This window comes from Danio rerio, chromosome 1, assembly GCF_052040795.2.
Source record: "Danio rerio strain M-AB ecotype USA chromosome 1, GRCz13ab, whole genome shotgun sequence".
Classification (NCBI taxonomy): domain Eukaryota; kingdom Metazoa; phylum Chordata; class Actinopteri; order Cypriniformes; family Danionidae; genus Danio; species Danio rerio.
Genome location: NC_141021.1, coordinates 60,360,001 through 60,380,744, shown reverse-complemented (window position 1 = coordinate 60,380,744; position 20,744 = coordinate 60,360,001). Strand labels below are relative to the sequence as shown.

General features: G+C 36.2%; 1 protein-coding gene and 2 long non-coding RNA genes across 3 annotated transcripts in view; 1 reads left to right on the top strand and 2 right to left on the bottom strand.

Annotated features, from left to right (window-relative positions):
* Positions 1 to 20,744, top strand: part of LOC148679747 (uncharacterized) — an 80,354-nt gene that overhangs the window by 40,981 nt on the left and 18,629 nt on the right. The gene's annotated exons all lie outside the window — the stretch shown is intronic.
* LOC147847096 (uncharacterized) overlaps positions 1,364 to 20,744 on the bottom strand; it is a 23,856-nt gene continuing 4,475 nt past the window's right edge. Inside the window, exons 2-8 of the mRNA XM_087238193.1 lie at positions 14,081 to 14,145; positions 13,784 to 13,964; positions 10,043 to 10,387; positions 6,934 to 7,029; positions 5,048 to 5,146; positions 2,144 to 2,190; positions 1,364 to 2,056 (exon numbers count right to left, since the gene is read on the bottom strand). Of these exons, the coding sequence (XP_087094319.1) occupies positions 1,682 to 2,056; positions 2,144 to 2,190; positions 5,048 to 5,146; positions 6,934 to 7,029; positions 10,043 to 10,387; positions 13,784 to 13,823 (1,002 nt within the window). The 5' untranslated portion in view covers positions 13,824 to 13,964; positions 14,081 to 14,145 and the 3' untranslated portion in view covers positions 1,364 to 1,681. The remainder of the gene's footprint in view (positions 2,057 to 2,143; positions 2,191 to 5,047; positions 5,147 to 6,933; positions 7,030 to 10,042; positions 10,388 to 13,783; positions 13,965 to 14,080; positions 14,146 to 20,744) is intronic.
* LOC147847097 (uncharacterized) lies at positions 14,787 to 16,803 on the bottom strand. The gene is made up of 3 exons (XR_015477278.1): positions 16,652 to 16,803; positions 15,141 to 16,525; positions 14,787 to 15,078 (listed from the first exon to the last, which is right to left on the bottom strand). It is a non-coding gene; the product is annotated as an uncharacterized LOC147847097 (long non-coding RNA).

Below are 20,744 nucleotides of genomic sequence, written 5' to 3'. Positions count from 1 at the left end.
TTTCAGCTTAACATGAGCTTCAGTAGTCAGTGCAGAAAGATAAACAAAGGTGAGATCAGAACATTTTGAATAATATGAAGATGTTTCACAGCACATGATGGACATCCAGTGAGGAGAGTGAGGAGAATGCTGTATTATGAGAGGATATCTCATAATACAGCATAAATCATAAAGCATGTACTGTAAATGGATTGAGTAAAAAAAAATTAACTCATGTGAGTGCAATTTACTGATTTTTTTTATATTTAATGTATTATTTTTATGAGGCCAATCAATGTCCTGTTGAGGTACAAAATCTCTTCTAGCAGGGAGTTTTGGTCATTTTTCTAGTGGACAGAAAAAGTTCAGCACCATGGACAGCGGCTGAGATTCTTCACACACGCTCACAATACACACACACACACACACACACACCCATGCAGGTTTGTTTTTGTGAATTGTTGGGACATTACAGAGGTTTCCATTATTTTTATGCTTTACTAAACTATATTATTTAGTGGCCTAACCACATCCCTAAACCCAACCTTTAAAGGAAACGGTGTACAGTTTTACTTCCTGAAAAAAAAAAAAAAAAAAAAAACTCATTCTGTAAAATTTATAAGCTCTTTGATCAGCAATGTCCTCAAAATTCCACCCAATCTTGTAATATCTGTCATACCTATGTTGTTACACACATTTGTGTCCTTATATGTTACAAAAACACACACACCAAGCATAAACACATTGGATTTTGATGTTTTATGGGGACTTCCCATATAGACATAATGATGTGTCTACAGTACAGTCTGAGTATATTCTCAGTCTGTAATCTCAATACCCCAAACCAACCCTAAAATAAAGATAATCTGCATTTTTAAAATTTAAAAATACTTTTGTTTTGTGTGATTTATAAGGCATTTCTTAATTGAACCATAAAATGTCCCCACAAGGTCAAAATGATTTGATTAATACCAAGACCACAAACACACACATACTGAACACACACACTGTCTGTTTCACTCTGAAATTACACCTCCATGATATCTCATAATATTGACCTTTGGGCGTCACAGTCGCTCAGTGGTTAGCACTGTCATCTCACAGCAAAAAGGTCACTGGTTCAAGTCCTAGCTGGGTCGGTTGGTGTTTCAGTGTGCGCTATAGGGGAATTGATTAACTAAATTGGCAGTATTGTATGAGTGTGTGTGTGTATGTGAGTGTGTATGGGTGTTTCCCAGTACAGAAAGGGCATCCACAGCGTAAAACTTATACTATAATAACTGGCGGTTCATTCTACTGTGGCAACCCCTGATAAGCTGAAGAAAAATGAATCAATATTGACCTTTACAAAAAAAATGCATGGTATACTATAGTAATTGAACCATTGTTTTTTTTTTTGTTTTGTTTTTTTTTTTATTGTGATGCACCATGTTTAGAGCTGTAAAACCATGAAGGTGTGGAAACGGTAACATAAATTAGCAAATCATGAAGCAATATGATTTGTTTATACAAGTCACAACAAGCGGTTTAATCACTATTGTTTAGATTTTAATAACAATCTGATGATATAACATTACATTCTATTTCAGTTTGTCACATACAGTTTTAGGTATATTGGTAACATCACAGCATTAAAATAGTTGTGTACTGAAAAACAACCCAATGCATTACAAATCAATGGATTATGTGAACTTGTGCTCTTTCAATCTGCAGTATGAACTACATTAGAGGAAGCAGAGGGGTTTGTGGGTTGATGTGGAGTAGCGTAAACAGTGCTACTGGAAGCAGAGGGGTTTGTGGGTAGTTGTTGAGTAGCATAAACAGTGCTACAGAAAGCAGAGGGGTTCGTGGGAAATTGTGGGGTTGAATAAACTATACTACTGGGTGCTGAGGGGTTTGCGGGTTGATGTGGAGTAGCGTAAACAGTGCTACAGGAAGAAGGGTTTGTGGGTAATTGTTGAGTAGCGTAGACTGTGCTACAGGCAGCAGAAGAGATTGTGGGTAGTTGTGCTGTTCTGCAGTCAGTTTGAGGTCTGGTGTGGTTGATTTCTTCATAAAAGTGCGGCATTTGAGGAACCTGAGAAGGAAATGAGAAATTATTTACAATTTCCACTAATCGTCATTTGTTAACAATTACTTTAGCAGACAGAAAGATTTTACAAACCGCTTCACTGTTCCCTGTTGCAGGAGTTATAGAGGCTGAGTTAGAGCCTGTGAAAACAAATTCACAGGTGGAAAAATCTTTTATAATATACTCTTTCCTCAAAAAAAAAAAAAAAACTTAATTCAGTGATTGATGTATTTTATTCATCCTATGTGAGACCAGATTGCATTTTACATGACTATCAGAATTATTAGATGAATACACAGTGGCGACACGGTTAGCACTGTGGCCTCACAGCAAGAAGGTTGCTAGTTTGAGTCCCGGCTGGGTCAGTTGGTGTTTCTGTGTGGAGTTTGCACGTTCTCCCCGTTTTGGCGTGGGTTTCCTCCAGGTGCTTCGGTTTACGGAACAGTCCAAACACATGCGCTATAGGGGAATTGAATAACTAAATTGTAACTAAAATAACTAAAATGGCCGTAGTGTATGAGTGTGTGTGTGAGAATGAGTGTGTATGGGTGTTTCCCAGTACTGGATAGTGGCTGGAAAGGCATCCGCTGCGTAAAACATAATGCTGGAATAGTTGGCAGTTCATTCCGCTGTGGCGACCCCTGATAAATAAGGGACTAAGCTGAAGGAGAATGAATGAATTGATTTCATGCTTATTTGCTCAAATTCGGACCATTTTGATGGAAGTAAACAATAACAGACTTAATGTAGGGCTCGTAATTTTACTTTTTTACTTAGTAGCACCGGTGCTCCCAACTTTAAATATTTAGGAGCACCAAAAATGAAAGAGCTTCACTACATAATGCATTTTAAGGGATTTATTGTATTTTAAAACAACAGCAATCAGGACAAAAAAAAACGGAAACAACTATCTATTAATGCTGAGATGATTTCTGTGCAATAATTCCAAAACGAATGTCTAATACTTATTAAATATTAATGATGACGAAAATGACAATAATACTAACAATGAATTACATTATCATGCTGTCTTGAATGTGCTTAAACGTGTTTTTTGCTATAAAAAGTCTGTTACTTTATGAAAAATAAATTGATGGTTTACATCAAACAAAAATTAATTAAGCATTGCAGTAAGAAATATACAGTTTGCATTATTGTTTTTATATGCATGTCAATTTAATCAATAATATTTCTGTTACAAAACAAACTAAATATTATAATAAATCTATCAATTCGATGCTGAAAGCTGCAAAGCGGTTTTTTTAGTTAGTAACTAAATAGAAAATAATATACATCTCAAGAAAGAACGGACAAAAGAAAGGAAGAGATGTCTCACTTCTACCACTCTTCAGGGGTTTTGGTTTGGGTTTGTGTCATTTTCAAATGCTCGGTCTCGTTATGAGCTGATTTATATTTTTCTGTGTTTGTGGAAAGCAGGCGAGTCAACCGACCCAATATATAAGCAGGCAGAGCAGGATTCTTGCGATGATCACCAGCCCAATACCGTTCTTTGTTATGAGCCACAGATTCAGCGAGCTCTGGCTAAGATGTGTACAGTGTTAGATTTTACATTTAGCGGACATTTGCATTGAGCACGCAGTGAATGCAATGCACCGAGATTTGGGCATCTTCTCCGAAAACACTTGGATGATCTTGCGGATCAACATCCATCACACGTCATGATCGCTGTCATCAGTGCCATTATTTGTATCTTTATGTGGGGTTTGCAAACCTGTGTGCTTTTCGCATTTGCATTTCCCGCGGTCACAAAAGCTCCCTGTTATCTGACAGCAGAAAGGCTTAAGTGATTGACAGCTAATATGAATCAATATGTTGGTAGGGAAGAGCGATTCAGCACGTCTTTAGAAAAAATTCAAAACAGGTCGCACTACACCCATTATATGCAGTCTCACAAATGCTCCCAAATATATTATGAGGTCGCATAGATTAAACTTCTGGTGCATATGCGACCAAAATGGTTGCAAGTTTTGAGCCCTGTAATGTATTTCCTGTTTAACATTTTTAACTTCCATAGCTTCTAAGAATCCAAAAAGCTCCAAATATTGAACAATTTTTTAATGACAGCTGTGTTAACATTAGTATTGACTGAATCACCTCTTGTTAGAGTTCTGAAATAGTTTGACGACAATAATCCAACAATGGTATCGCAATATTAAAATGATCTATTCATTCATTCATTCATTTTCTTAGTGGCTAAGTCCCTTTATTAATCCGGGTCGCCACAGAGGATTGAACCGCCAACTTATCCAACATGTTTTTACACAGCGAATGCCCTTCCAGCCGCAACCCATCTCTGGGAAACATCCACACACACACACACATACACTAGAGACAATTTAACCTACTCAATTGACCTGTACCACATGTATTTGGACTGTGAGGGAAACCGGAGCACTCAGAGGAATTATTGTTGTAATTATATAATGACTATTATGGGGGCCGAAAAAGCTTAACGCACTGCAATTTAAGAAAACACCAGTAAATTATGTAACGATCTTCATTGATTTGACAGCAAACTTGTTGCATACTTGTCGCAAACACATTAATAAATTGCACTGTATTTTCTCACAACACATGCAAATAGTACAGAACACAATGGAAATGTTACAAGGGGGCCATAAAATGTCTTATGTCTGACTATTTAGGTAATGGTTTTTGAGGCTAATACACAATTTAAATTAAAATACAATTTAGTTGAAATGCTTGTTTGTTAGTCTTGTTTTATCTTGGTCTGTCTTTTGTTTGTTGTTTGTTCCTGTTTGTTGGGTTACTCTTTGGATTAACCTGGACATTGTTGTTTGCTACTATTCAACTCTGGCTGTTTTCAACATGCTTCTTTTATTAAAACGGCATTTGGATTCGGATCCTCATCTCCATTGTCACGCTATGTACGTTACAATGATAAACTTTGAAATGGGTAACAATGGCTCTCAAAGCAGACTGTCCAACTACACCCCCCCCCCCTCCTTAAATCACCTCGAGTCTGACGCCTCTTGCAGAAAAGAATTATGCTTGAAACAAATCCAGAGATGAGCAGAATCACAGTCACAGACCCACCAATGATCAGAGACGAACCTGAGAGAAAACACAGCATGAAAAGAATGTCTTACAGTCTACAGGTAATCATTGAAGCTAAATGAGTTCTTATGCTCTCATATCAGAATTTAATTAGCAAAACAGTAAGTGCATTTCTCAAAACAATGCATACACAGCAAAACACCATGGACAATGTGCAAAAGTCTTAAAAAAAACAAAATTTCTGTGCCAATAAATGTGGCAGTGGAGTCAGAAGTCATTGTGTGCATTACTTAAGATACTTACAATACTTATTTATGTTGTCAATAGGATTGTACTCTGGAGGGTTGTTCTGATGTAAACTATGTATTTTTTCCCCAGCTGTTTGTACTGTCGTTTGTTGACAGATCATGTTATCGTGATACAAAAAGGAGAAAACAGCACTGCATAGCTCAAAGAAAAAACAAAAGTAGAAATGTGAAATATACGACAATCTCCTTTGAGATGCACTTTCATTAGAAAAAGTCAAGACTGACCTGGGAGAAATATATTACTTGTAGACAGATTTAGAAAAAAAGGTCGAATGGAAATGTCTAGAAAAATGCATCATGACTAATTACTATGACAGCTTGTTTAGCCATATTGCAAGTAAAGACGTATACCATGAACAAACGATTTAATGTTGTGGGGGATGAGACTATTAAAACTATTGATCAGCAAGACATAAGCAAACTAGATTCTTAAAGTTTGAGAACAAACTGTGAGGCTAGCTTGTGAAAGCCTGATGATTGATTGATTGATTGATTGATTGATAGATAGATAGATAGATAGATAGATAGATAGATAGATAGATAGATAGATAGATAGATAGATAGATAGATAGATAGATAGATAGATAGATAGATAGATAGATAGATAGATAGATGATAGAGTTATGAGCTCACAAAGATGACCCAATTTAAAGTCAATGAGAGTCTTTTGCAGTGGAAGGCTATGGGACAGTTTCTAGGGTCCCAAAAGTGGTTGCTAGGGTGTGGCCAGAAAGTTAAAAGCTCATCAGTTATTGGCAGTTAGGTAGTCTGAGTTAAATGAGCCCAGCTAGAAGTCTGTAGGACAGTCTGATGCAGAGTTATGAGGTCACAAAGTTTGGTGCAATGTTAAGTCAATGGGATTTTTCCGACGGTCCCGGGACGTTTTTCGGAAAAACGAAAGTCGGATCAGACCAAAAAGATATAGCAACCCGAGTCAGACCAGTTTGGAGGTCTGGTGTGAGTTTGGTGGTCATAGCTCAAAAGCTCTAGGAGGAGATAGAGTTTAATTTTTAGTCTCAGAAGAAAAATAGTATAACAATAGTCTGGCTTGCTACACAAGCCAGCCTAATGATAATGTAGGAAACAGCAGAGAACTGCACACTATCATTTGCATGGATGCACAAAACCATTTGCAAATTGTTCAAAGGAATGAGAAACAGCTTTTTTTAATGTGCACACGTGACACAATGATCTGGAGATTGAACAGGGACATTTTACTGATCTGAGAAATGGACCAAAGTGACTGAGAAAAAAAAATGTAAATGGTAACAATGGCTTGCAAAGTAGACTGTCCAACTAGTTCAGGGGTGGCCAACCCTGTTCCTGGAGAGCCACCTTCCTGCAGATTTCAGTTGCAACCCATATCAAACACACCTGAACCAATTAATTAGGACCTGAACACCAAGTTTTAATAACAGGCAGGTGTGTTTGATATGGGTAGCAACTGAAATCTGCAGGAAGGTAGATCTCCAGGAACAGGGTTGGCCACCCCTGCACTAGAACTTTGTCTGCAAAACATCCCAAAAAATAAATCACCTTTTCTCTGACGCCTTTTGCAGAAAACAATGCTTGAAACAAATCCGAAGATGAGGAGAATCACAGTCACAGAAACACCGATGATCTGAGACAAACCTGAGAGAAAACACAATATGGACCAACCCAGGCTCATTATGGATATGTACCCCAGTATACATTTCTGGAGAGAGTGAAATATGTGCCACGAGGTATGTTTTTGTTGTTTTTGTAATCATTCCTTAAGCCAACCGATAGTGTTTTTAAAAACAATGATTGGCCTGCCCACCATCTTCCCTGAGCCCAGTTCAATTCATCTTTATTTGTATAGGGCTTTTATAATGTATATTGTCAAAGCAGCTTCACATAGACGATCATAGTAAATTGGAACAGTGTAGTTTAATAATTACTACTGAGGGCCTAAGCACTGAAGAGCAAATCCATCGATGCGTAGCTCTAGCAAACCATGCAAGCCAGTGGCGACAGCGGAGAGGGGGAAAAAAACTTCCCCAATTGGCGAAAGTGATTTCAAAAGCAATCTAGATCTTCTGATTTTACCATATCTTCAGCCTGTTTTTTTTACTTATTTTATTTTTTTGCCTTTTTTTTAACCTGCTTTCTGAAACAGTTCTTTAACAGACCTGAGGGTCGACTCCACTCTGTGTCCCAAGTCTTCCGACGTATGTGGCAAACCACTGGGAAAACTGGCAACAGCGGAAAAGCCACCCACACAGAGATACTGTAAGTAAGTGGTTCTTAAAGTGGGGGTTGCAGGACAATAACAAGGGGTGGCTTGGTGATTTAAAAAACTCAAATAAAATTTATTAAACTATTTGAATTACCATATTTTATTCATAACTCACAGAAGATAATTAATAGTTGCATTAAAGAAACAACAACAACAACATACAAATAAAAATCAGCCATCAGCCTTTAATTTTATATTAAAATGTAATTCAATTAATAAATGACTAAAAAAAAAAAAACATTACATGGTTAATAGGCTGTTACATTTTTTTTTTTGTGTTGTCAATATTCTCATGTTTATATATACCTATAGTTGTGTCTGCAACGTTTTTATTTTTTAACAGTATAACCATCTTGAAAAATGGGGGTCTGAGTCACTGACATTGTTATTTTGGGGGTTGCGGGCTGAAAAGTTTGGGAACCCCTGCTGTAAGCGGTCATCTGGTAGTGTGAAAAGTAACAGAAGTCGTCAACGGTGTCATACCCCCCAATAGCGTTCTTTAAAAGACAAAATGCAGGCACACGCACCTCTGGCTACATAATTAGCAATCTTCAGAAATATATATACGGGGTATGTATTCACAGGAGCCTGTTTTGGCATGAACAATCAATAATTTCTCAATCTACATATAATCAATGAAAATAAATGAGTTAGAATCACAATTCCAAACCATTTGAGCTTGATGGGGCACTCGATATTAAATCAGATGTTGAATGTTCTGAATTTAGCGTAAATTCAGGTTCAGTTGTGATTGAGAATGGTTTTGTAAATCTGTCATCCACTAAAGAAGAAAAAATAAATAAATTGAAAGACACCTACATTAGATTCATTGACATAAGGATAAATCATTATTTGTACAATAAAATCATTATACAAATAAAAAAGTGACCATCCAGAGGTGCCCTGATGGTGAGTAAATAATGACATAATCTTAAGTTTTGGGTGAACTAAAGCTGCGTCCCAAATTGCATACTTATGCACTATTCTGTATTTTATACGCCATTTTGCAGTATAATTAGTGTAAGTAATGTGTTCGCACTGAAAACTCTAATAATAGTAAGTGCACTTTAATTACCCGGATGATGCACTCATTCAGCCGCTAAAATGAAGTGTGTAATGATGGACACTTCACGCACTCAACGACCGCAGGTTTGCTCACGTAGCGGAAGAGGCGGAGCTATCTGGTGCACATGTTGGATAACTTTATTTATTTTGGATGGTGAAAGCAAAATTGTCCTACGAGAGTGATTATAGCGCCTCCCGATGGTGAATGCGGTTTTATTCACGACAGGTATTATTTGATAATTCGGTCGTTTATTTCACTGATTTGGCAACCGTCAAATATCATCGGGGAATATTCATCGGGGAATTTACTATTTCCGCGTAGTAAAAAAACATTAGTGTGCCATTTGGGACGACACTACATACATATACTATCCTGTTGAGTGTGTAAGTGCACAAGTACATAGTGCATGAGTGTATAGTGTATATTTGGGACGCAGCTTAACTGTTTTAATAATTCGATTCAGATCAGAATCTTTTATTTGAGCTCTTAGGGTGCTTTCACACCTGTAGATCGATTGTTTGATTACCTCTCTGAGGTATAGGCTTCATTTTGTAATTTGGTTGAAAAAAAAGAGAAAAAACAGAAATACCCTGCTGCAAGGGCTTCCTAAAGACATCTTTTAATTGTTACGTTATATATTATCATTTTCAATATTTATTTAATGCCCTAAACCAGTGGTTCTCAAACTGGGGATTGCAGAACAATGAAAGGGAGTTGCCTGGTGATTTCCAAAAATATATGTTTTTTTATTAAACTATAAGAATTACCATATTTTATCCATAAACTACTAAAGTGAAAAAGAGTCGTTTATAGTTACTAAATACTATCTAGTCAATATAGTAGCTTATAGTTACTAGTTCTATTGGATTGCAACCAATTAAAATACAATTACATTGTATTAAAGACACAGTAATAGTGTCAGATGCAGCATATTGATTATATAACACCAGGTTAAACTTTCTGGCATATTTACAGCACTGACATACATTAAAAAATTAAACGAAGAATATACTTGGGTCTATTGGTGTGTGTGCACCATTGCATGCAAGGTTTCTGTATTTATAACCACATCAGAGGATATTGGGTGTTGCGAGTCAACGGCATTGTCATTTTGGGGGTCGCGGGCTGAAAAGTTTGGGAACCCCTGCCCTAGACCAATGTCAACAACAGATATATAGACAAAACAGCATTTCTTTAAAGCACACTATCATTATAAAACAGTATGCAATACATTTGGTTTACCTACTATGCCAATTGTGGGCTGTAGTCTGAAGTGTGAGCATTAAACATGTTTGAGTTTGAGGCTCTCAGTTACTCACCTGCTATGATGATCAGATTCACTTTAGTGCTGGGATCAAGTCCATATACTTCAACTCCACAGTAATAAGTCCCAGAATCCCATACTGTCAGATTTCTGATGGTCACAGTGAAATCTGCTGCTGTTGTGTTGTGAAACAGAGAGTATCTATCCTTCTGAACCCATTTATTGTCACTTTTAGCCTCAGTCTTGATGAGCTTAGAGCATGATAAAAACTTTTGTCCTTTACAAAAATACTTTGTATTTTTCTTGTATTGTCTATCATATTTGCATGTGATGGTGACTCCGCCTCCAGAATATCCCGTCACACTGATGGAGTTCACCACGCTTACAGCAGACCTGAAAACTAATGATTTTGTGTTGTCAAACAGAGAAAATATCACCTTATTAGTGCATTTGTTATTCTGGCATGATTGATATTAAAGGTGCTGTAGGTGATTGTCTATAGACACGTGTTGTTGTGCTGGTTGAAAGTCTATTCACAGTCCAATAGTAATGATTACAGTAAACAACCTAAATGTGTGTATATGTATTTTTGTATTATGGGTAAGAGATAAAACTAAAAAATGTTCATCCAATTTAATATTGTCGAGCCGACATCTCTCATAATTTCGATAAGTAGCTCAAACTGCCTGTCAACAAATGCAGATTTGTGCTTCTGTTAATGCATATCCGCCATTCACGCATGCAAGCATGCATTAGCGCCGCACGATCGACACGTGCACACAAAACAGTACCAGCTGCGGTAAAATCAAATGCTGAATTGAAACTTTTTAAACTCCTGAATCAATATTGGAGTTACTTTAGCACTCTGGAGGAAGGATGACACCATGGCTAAAGTATTCTGTTAGACAGGTCATGTTCTGTTTTAAAACTATTGTAGTCATGCAAAGCAGATGTAGAGTGTGTTGTGTTATGAATGGGTTATATGCACAGAAGTGTTGTCCAGCCACTGAAATCTCCCGCTGAAAGCTTGATGTGATTATTTTCAGTTTCATAAGGTCCTTTTACAGCATCGAAAATGTAGATTTATATTTAGTTTAACAACAAAACATCAGTAAACAGCACTATTCTGCCTAGCCTGCTTTACTGAACTGAAGTTGCTTTTATATTCACATTGGTTTATATTTGAACAATGACAGCCCCCTTATACTATTTATCGCTACACTGAATATTTACTCTAAAATAGCATGTACGTGTGGCTTAGTAATGTGTAATTCCTGCACGCCGCTGGACAAACACTAAATACATTTCTAACTGGTGAATGACATGAACTAGAGGGCTGTCTGCTGTCGTGTTACAGTGCATGTTCGTAATTTCAGGAGGCGTGGCTTTGAAACACAGTCCCTCCCTGCCATCCAAAGATAATCCCACATGGAAAGAACCTATATAAACATATATGTTTAATATAGGTTTTGATATAGGATCATATATGTTTATACAGGTTCTTTCCATGTGGGATATGCTAAGAGGTTAGCATTTTGGCAGATCACCTACCGCACCTTTAACAGCAGTGAACTGAAAAACTGTAATACATACTGTGGTGTACTTTAGTTTTTTTACTACAGTACACTAAGGTACAATAGTTACTGGTAGCAGCGTTACGTAATTTAATTACAAAATAAAAGTAATAATAATTCATTACAGTTACTGAGAAAAAAAGTGTAATTAAATTACAGTTACTTATGAAAATGTTAAAGATTACAAATGGAGTTACATCTAAATATGTATTTTTTAAAATCTAGGATATGTTGAATAATATTAATCTGTTGCTTTGCCTTTTTTTGATATGCACGATGCCTTCTGCTTAGTCCATTTATTAAAGAGCTGCTATTCTGATGCTTTTGATTGGCTTTTCGGTTTGATTGCAGCACACTTCCTCTTTGCTGCTGAAAGCATTATGCTACTACAAACAGTCTGAGAGCTGCACCATGGCGAGTGATAAAAATGCATTTCATTGCTGGAAATGTAAAAATAATTTAATCCTAAAATCTAAGAAGGGCACACATTTAACAGTTCAATACGAACTTAGTTTGCCAGCTGTTAAAATTTCTTTCGGCATTAAAGGCTTCAATGTCGAACCTGAGGAAGCTGCAGGTATGTAAAGCCTTTCTTTATTTTATAAAAGTAAAAGGTTTTTGTCGTTATCGTGAGTACAGAAACAAAAACAGACCCTTTCATTTACAATGATACATTATGACTCACAAAGTTATCGATTTGTGAAGTTTAAGGCACCAACAGACTCCTCTGGCCACAGTCATTTTATCACATTACAGTAACAGTGTTGGGGAGTAGAATTGCTACTTTATAAACCAAATAGCTTTTCAGTAGCGAAGCTATTTTATTAGTGAAGTAGCACAGTAGCGTCTACAAGAGCTAAATTTACCAATTGCGGATCAATACATGACGGCAACAACATTTGCAGAGCTGTGAGTCTGGTATTTAGGCGATGAAAGTAAATCCATTTGATAGATACTAATGATACTACATTATGTAGTGTAATTTATTAATAAAGAGTTGTAAATGTATATAAAATATAATGCTTATATTTCCCTTTACTATAAATTACTATAGTGTTTTATTGGATTTTTTAATTTTTGCTCTTATATTTTATAATTTGCTTCTGTTGAGTACAGGATATCATTTACAGTAAATAACTGAACACTTTTTGTTATAAAGTCTGGTTTTGTGGCGGCTGTACTTTAAAATTAAATTAATATAATATTAAATCAAGTGATGAAAGATTTTAAGGTCACATCTGCCTTGTATACATGCTTTAAAAATGATTTAGTTGATTACCATTGGAAATGTAAAAGTTATCAGATGTAATCAGTTACTTTACTTTTATTAAGTAATTGAAAAGGTACACTACGTATTACATTTTAAATAGGGTAATTTGTGATCTGTAATCTATTACGTTTCCAAAGTTACCTCCACAGCACTGGTTGTGGAAAACTACAGTATTGGGTCATATGTTTATATTACAATAGTTATTGTGTTACCATATCAACTGTAGAATCACACCAACAGATTAATGCAAGTACTTCAAATACTGTACACACTGTAAAATCCAATAATCAACTTGATCAAACAAAATGAGTGTAGTTAACTCAAAATTTACTGAGTTAATTCTACTCATTTGAAAAGAGTTCTGAACTCAGTGTTGAAGTGAATGAGTTTAATGTTTGTGGAGTTGTTATATGATGCTCTGCTGAAATGTTGAGAAATTAAATGTTTTATTTATTTTATGGCTGTGTCTGAAGTCAGCTGTAGTTTTGTTTTTCTCTTCATTAATTCTGGTTGTTAACAGCAAGTTTACATTATTAATGCACAATCAACACTTTAAATATCTCATTACTTCAACTGATATGAGTAAGTTCACAGTACTCATATAGATTAGTTCTTAAACATAATTGGTTTGTAGCAATTGGTTTCCTTAAATGTTTTGAGACGCCTTAACTTATTGGGTTTTGCAGTACTCAGTTGCTTTGAGTTCTCTTAATTTATTGAGTTTTACTGTGCTCAAATTGCTTCATTTACTCAAATGGATTAAGTTCACAGTACTAACTAGGATAGGTTTTTGAACTTAAATGGATTGTTACCATCGGTTTTCTAAAATGGTTTGAGTTACCTTAACATATTGGGTTTTGCAGTGTAGTTGTCCAAAAACACTATAGTATTTAGTTTACTGACAGAATAATTTTGGATTGATTCATACAATTAAATGTTTTCAGACTCTTACCAGCAATCATGAGCAGAGTGAAAGTCCAGATGATCTTCATTCTTCTCTCTTATTCACTGATCTTCTGTCATTAGTAGATTCAGCTCTACTCAAACTCTCCTGTGTGTTTCTGGTTGTTTTCGTGATGAAAGTGAAGAGATGGAAACTCCCCTTTCTTTTGTCTTCGGTGCCACTGATACATCTGAATATCAGAAACAGAGAAGCACAGATTACAGAAACACAATAACAGCAGACAAAGATTTGCGGGTGCTTTTCTCCATTTTGGAGTTCCTTTTTGTTTTAGTCAATTCACTTTACTTCCCTTCTTCAGTGCTCAGGAAAACACTCAGTTTCCATATTCTCATCCACTAATTAATTCACTTCTGCAGAAATTATAGTAACACACACGCACAGCTGCACACTTAGAGTAGATCTAAATGTATTACAGTGCTACTTTTATTAAATTACAGCACTTCATTATGCTGACATATTAAATTAAAAAGATATACATACAAATTAGCAGGATTTATCAGAGGGCAATAACACTACAGACAAATACTACAGTCATTTATCAATTATCAATTGTACAGCATTTCTGAAACATAATATAGTGAAGAACTTGAATAAATCTATTGTGGTGATTCTGAAGTTGCTATGGTAACAGCAAATATACTAATTCATTTGTTGTGTTGATTCTACAGTTGCTATGGTAACACAGCAAATAGACTAATTAATCTGTTGTGGTGATTGATTGCACAGTTGCTATGGTAACACAGCAACTATAGTAATTGATCTGTTTTGGTGATTCTACAGTTTCTATGGTAACAGCAAATGCGATAATTGATCTGTTGCAGTGATTCTACAGTTGCTATGGTAACAGCAAATATTGATAAGTAGCGGTGATTACTACAATAATAAACTACACTAATATAAACAAATGACACAATGCTGTATTTCTACAACTTTAGGGTATATTATACTACAATACACCACAGTTTACTGTAATAAAAAAATTAAATTATTCATTTATTACAGTTCATCAGTTTATTAGTTGATACTACAGTATTCAGGAGCATCCATTAGCAAAGTGTTGTAAACACTATTACATATACAGTATAAAACACTTTGGTATAATTCAAAAACAGTATTTTGTTCATGTATGACTGCTAAAGCATGTACAAATGTGTCCATTAAATAAATAAATAAGTACAAAAAGTTCAACAACATGCGAACATAATTTAGCACACAACCATTAGCTATTATTGGTCTTAATGTTCCTCTTTCTTTTTGGTTCCTGCATTTCTTGCATTTATTTACTTTAGTCAAATCACTTTGACTTGCACATCACTTACTTTTTCAAACATGTTTACATGTTTACTTGATCATCACAGATCAAGCTGCCAAAAAACATCAGTACGACACAACAATGTGATGAAACCAACTCAGGCTCATTCTGAAAACGTACTGCTATATACATTTTTGCAGAGCGCTAAATATGTCCCAGGAGCTATGTTTTTTTTTTTTTTGGCCTTTTTTTTTTTCGAAAATCCACCAGAGGCCGCTGTGCATGCTTTTTCAGATGTCAAATTTCTCTTGCGAGTACCGTTCACACCTGCTGTTCCCACATAAATCCACTAGAGGCTGCTGTCAACTGACTGTCTGATCGATTGACCCACCCTCCTCCTTCCCTAAACCCAACCAATAATGTTTTCAAAGACACAGATGGACCAAGCAGCCGAAATAAATTTCCTTCGCAACGGTGGCAGGGCCTCATAGATAGGGGGGTTCTGTCATTCGAGAGGAGCTCGGAATAGAGCTGCTGCTCCTCCACATTGGTAGAAGTCAGCTGAGGTGGCTCGGGCATATCTTTCGAATGCTTCCTTGACCCTACCTAGGGAGGAATTCCAGGCATGTGCCACGGGAAGAGGTCTCAGGGAAGACCTAGGACACACTGGAGGGGCTATGTCTTTCGGCTGGACTAAGAACGCCTCGGGATCCCCCGGAGAAGCTGTTGTTGAGTTGAATTAAGAATCATTTGGTGTATACCCTTTTGAGTAGATCACTGAATCATCTGGTTAAGTAGATCAGTGAATCATCTGGATAATCAGTTGTTGAGGGGATCAATGAATCATCTGGATCATCTGTCGTTGAGTGGATCAGTGAATCATTTGGTTTATCTGCTGTTGTGTAGATCAGTGATTCCATCTAGATCATCACTTGTTGAGTAGATCGGTGAATCATCTGGATCATCAGTTGAGGAGTAGATTGTCAGATCACTTGGTATATCTGTTGTTGAGTTGAAAAAGGAATCATTTGGTTAATCCACTTTTGGGGAGATCAGTGAATCATTTGGTTCATCTGCTGTTGTGTAGATCAATGAATCATCTGGATCGTCAATTGTTGAGCAGATCAGTAAATCATCTGGTTTAATATGCTGTTGTGTAGATCAGTGAATCATCTGGATCATCAGTTGTTGAGTAGATCAGTGAATCATCTGGTTTAATATGCTGTTATGTAGATCAGTGAATCATCTGGATCATCAGTTGTTGAGCAGATCAGTGAATCATCTGGTGTATCTGCAGTTGAGTAGATTGTCAGATCATCTGGTTTATCTGCTGTATAGTAAATCGTCAAGTCCTCTGGTGTCTCTGTGGTGTGGTAGATCTTTGCTCTTTCTGCTGTGGTGTAGATAGAGGTGAGGTGTTTGTTTATGGACTGCAGCTCACTGATTTCCTGATATTTATGTTCACTGCTGTCTAACTCCTGCAAAAGAACTCATGTTACCTTATAAATACATACACATATAAACATTGCATCAGTATTCATTATTATGGACTGACAGGCTGGTATTTTTAAGCTATAAATATCATCATCATCATCTTTACTCACCTCTTCAATGAACTCTACTCTTGTATTTAAAGGCAAAATCCCAACAGAAACTGTCAAAACAAAATGAAAGTAACGTTAAAAGTCTGTTAGACAGTGACATTTAGTTTCTTGAGAAAAGTGTGCATGTGCTTATGTAACAGAGGCCAGCCTTGCTAGAGCAACCGACTACTATGTGAAGAGTCGCAGGTTTGATCCCAGCTTGGAGTGGGTTTAGTGGTGTGGGATCGGCTGGGGTTAAATTGGTGCCGTGACCCGGATGGAAGTGAGGTTAAAGGGAGTAAGTGTAACAGATGCCAACTATTGAAGTGTTGTGCAGGTATACCTCACTCCTCTGACCTCTAAAGGTGCTCTAGAGCCAGATGCTAAAGGCCATGTTCTCTAACCACCTTGATAGAGCAACCGACTATCATGCGGAAGGTCGATTCAATCCCAGCTCAGAGAGGGTTGAATGATGTAAGACCGGCAGGGTTACAATGGTGCCGTGACCCGGATGGGAGTGAGTGTTACAGATGCCAGCTAGTGAAGTGCTGTGCAGGTAAACCTCACTCCTCTGACCTCTAAAGGTGCTCTAGCAACAGACGCTAGAGGCCATAGTCTTTAGCTTCTTTGTTAGAGCAACAGACTCCCTTGCGGTAGTTCATCGGTTCGATTCCAGCTCGGAGTGGGTTGGGTGGTGTAGGAACAGCGGGGTTATATTGGTGCTGTGACCCGGATGGGAGTGAGGTTTAGGGGAAAAGTGTTGTGGAGACCAGCTAGTGAAGTGTTGTGCAGGTAAACCTCACTCCTCTGACCTCTAAAGATGCTCTAGTGACAGAGGCTAGAGGCCATGGCCTTTAGCTTTCTTGCTAGGGCAACAGACTCTCATGCAGAAAATCACCAGTTCGATACCAGCTTGGAGCGGGTTGGGTGGTGTAGGACCGGTAGGGTTACATTAGAGCAACAGACTCCTATGCACAAGCTGCCAGTTTGACTCCCACCTTGGAATGGTTTGGGTGGTGTAGGACCGGCGGGTGTTACTCTTGTATGTAGGGAGTTGATGACTTAGAAGAGAAGTAAACCTGACCAATCTGATTTTAAAAATGCACACTTTCATAGTAATGCCTAACCATTTTACATTAGGTTGTATTGGTGTATAATTCATCTGAATTCAGGATTGAATTGAAATTCTGAATTACCATTAATGTGTCAGCCTGGGTCATTTTAGATTCACACACAGAAGCATGTATATATATATATATATATATATATATATATATATATATATATATATATATATATATATATATATATATATATATATATATATTAATCTGTAGAGAGTGTAATGTAACAGTTTTCTGAACTGCAATGGTTCAGTGGTTCTGAACATGTATTAAATTGACAAGGTCATGTAATGTTGGCAAACAATGGAGGCTTTGTCACACCAATACAGTTTGGAAATGGTTGGAAAATTCATTGTTTCCCCACTAGGGGGCGAACTGTATAATACCATAAAATCCACACAAATTACCCACAGTGGAAAAAAACTGGACAGGTTTTATTGTTTTTCCCTGATCTCTGATCAGTTTTACTCAAACACTTAATATTTAATAACACTAGATAAATTTAATAGATTTCACTTTCAAATAAAATTTTGCAATCATTTTGAAAAGCCAGTTTTGTTGCATGTTTTGCATTCATGTCAGTTGCATTCATATGGTTTTGAACAGCAGGAGTCACTAGCATATAGTGTTTCAAACACTTCAAAACATTCGTCCATTAATTTTTCTTCTACTTAGTTCACCACAGTGGAATGAACCAATAACAATTCCAGCATGTTTTATGCAGCGGATACCCTTCCAGCTGCAACAAGCACTAAGAAACACCTATACACTCTCGCATTCACACTACAGCCAATTTAGGTTATCCAATTCACTTATAGCACTTGTGTTTGTACTGTGGGGGAAACCAGAGCACCCAGAGGAAACCCATGTCAACACAGGAAGAACATACTAACTCCACACAGAAATGCCAACTGCCGCAGCTGGGACTCGAACCAATGACCTTCTAGCTGTGAGGCGACTGTGGTGACCAATGTGCCACCCAACTTCAAAACAGTGAGTCATTTAGTAGGGCAATTGATTCAGCAGTTGATTCGAAACTTCGAAAAGTTTAGTACTTCCTTTACTGCTGTAATTATAGCAGGGTTGCCAATCCATGACCTACTTTTTAAATGGCCGATTCAAGCTGTTGTATATGGAAGCATATGAGTTGCATAATTCAATTCAAAATGTAATATGCAAAACGGCAATGCAATATGTTAAATGGCAATGTATTTCTGTATTTGAATTTGCATTTTCCAAGACATATGAGCAATGTTTTGTGCGAACGAAAATGTAAATTAAATTATTTGCATTTTGTAGCAAAATTCATTTTGAAATGTAATACGCAAAACGATAATGCAATATGTAAATGGCAGTGTATTTCTGTATTTCAGTTAGCATTTAACAAGACATATGTGCAGTGTTTGCTGCAGAATGAAAATGAAAATGATAAAAACATAAATCCCTAAAACTGTGTGCGAGAATATAAAACCTCTAAAGCCACACTGTAAAAAAAATCGTAAAATAAAGGTCAAATGACTGGCAGCTACGGCTGCCAAACAAAAACCATAAAATTACAGTAAAATTTCTTTGTTGAAATAAAGTGCAAAAACTGATAAATCTACAGATATTTTCATTAAAATGTTTACAGAAAAACACTTATTTTACTGACATTTTCTAGATTACGATCAAATCTATTTGAATGAAGTTACACAATAAGAGTTTTACAGAGGAACACTTATTTTACAGACTTTTCCTAGATTATGGTCAAACCCCATCAATAAAGTGACTGCACTAAAAGTTCAAGAGAAAACAATGTTATTTAAAAGAATTTTCCCTAAATCATTACGATTAAACACCTTTATTAAAATGCAAAAAATTGCTCATGGTCGTAATTTAACAGTTTTATTTTGGATCAAAAGTTTGGAAAAACCAACAAACGAGATACAACTTATTAAATTCTCACAACTAACATTACAGTTACTCTGGCAGCGAACAACGTAAAACATTAACTAATAAAGCAAAAGAAGAAACCACGTCATAATGTTCACAGTAACAGTATAACAAGACTAAGCAATTGGTACGAGCGTCTGTGCTGCTTTTAAAGTCCATGTAATCAGTTCATAACGATCCTCCGACTGTGTGTGCAATCAGCAGAATCTGGAACAGGTGCATGTGAGTGCTCTTAGTGTGTAACTTTATTGTATGAATTTGATTGTAATAATCTAGAAAATATCTGTAAAATAACAGTGTTTTTCTGTAAACATTTTAATGAAAATATATAACAAAGACATTTAACCATAATTTTATGTTTTTTGTTTGGCAGTTGTAGCTGCCATTCATTTGACATTTTTTTACGATCTTTTTTTTATTTTACAGAGCACGTAATTAGAATTTATTACTTTAATTTTATGTCATTTTAAATGTACTTTAAAAAAACAGAAAAAAACACTGTGTAAAAAATACGTAAATTTTATTGTATAAAACAGACAAATGGCTGTAATTTGTCATTATTTATATCGTACATAAAATAACAGTCAAACTGTTAATTTACTGAAATGGTTTGTAATTTTTACGAACTTTTGAATATAATTTAAAATAACTGAAAAAATACTGTATAAATAATAATGTAATTTCCCTGTATAAAAAACAGAAATGTCAGTAATTTGTCTTTAATAATAAAGTACATAAAATGAAAGTCAAACTGTTAATTTAGAGAGAATATTTGTCATTTTACAAAGTTTTGAACATAATGTGAAATGACATAAAATTACTGTAAAAAATGTGAGATTTTTTCTGTAAAGTTAGGGTTTTTTTACAGTGCAACTTTACTGAGCAAGGAGGTGATTGGTTTTCTAAAGTATTTCCCAGTTCACGCTCGAGGGCTCGTGCAGCTTCATGAAGCCACTAAGGAACAGACTCCGCAATGTTTATGCTGCCAAATGTCCCAAATAGTTTCCTCCGGGTGCTCTGGTTTCCCCCACAGTCCAAACACATGCGCTATAGGGGAA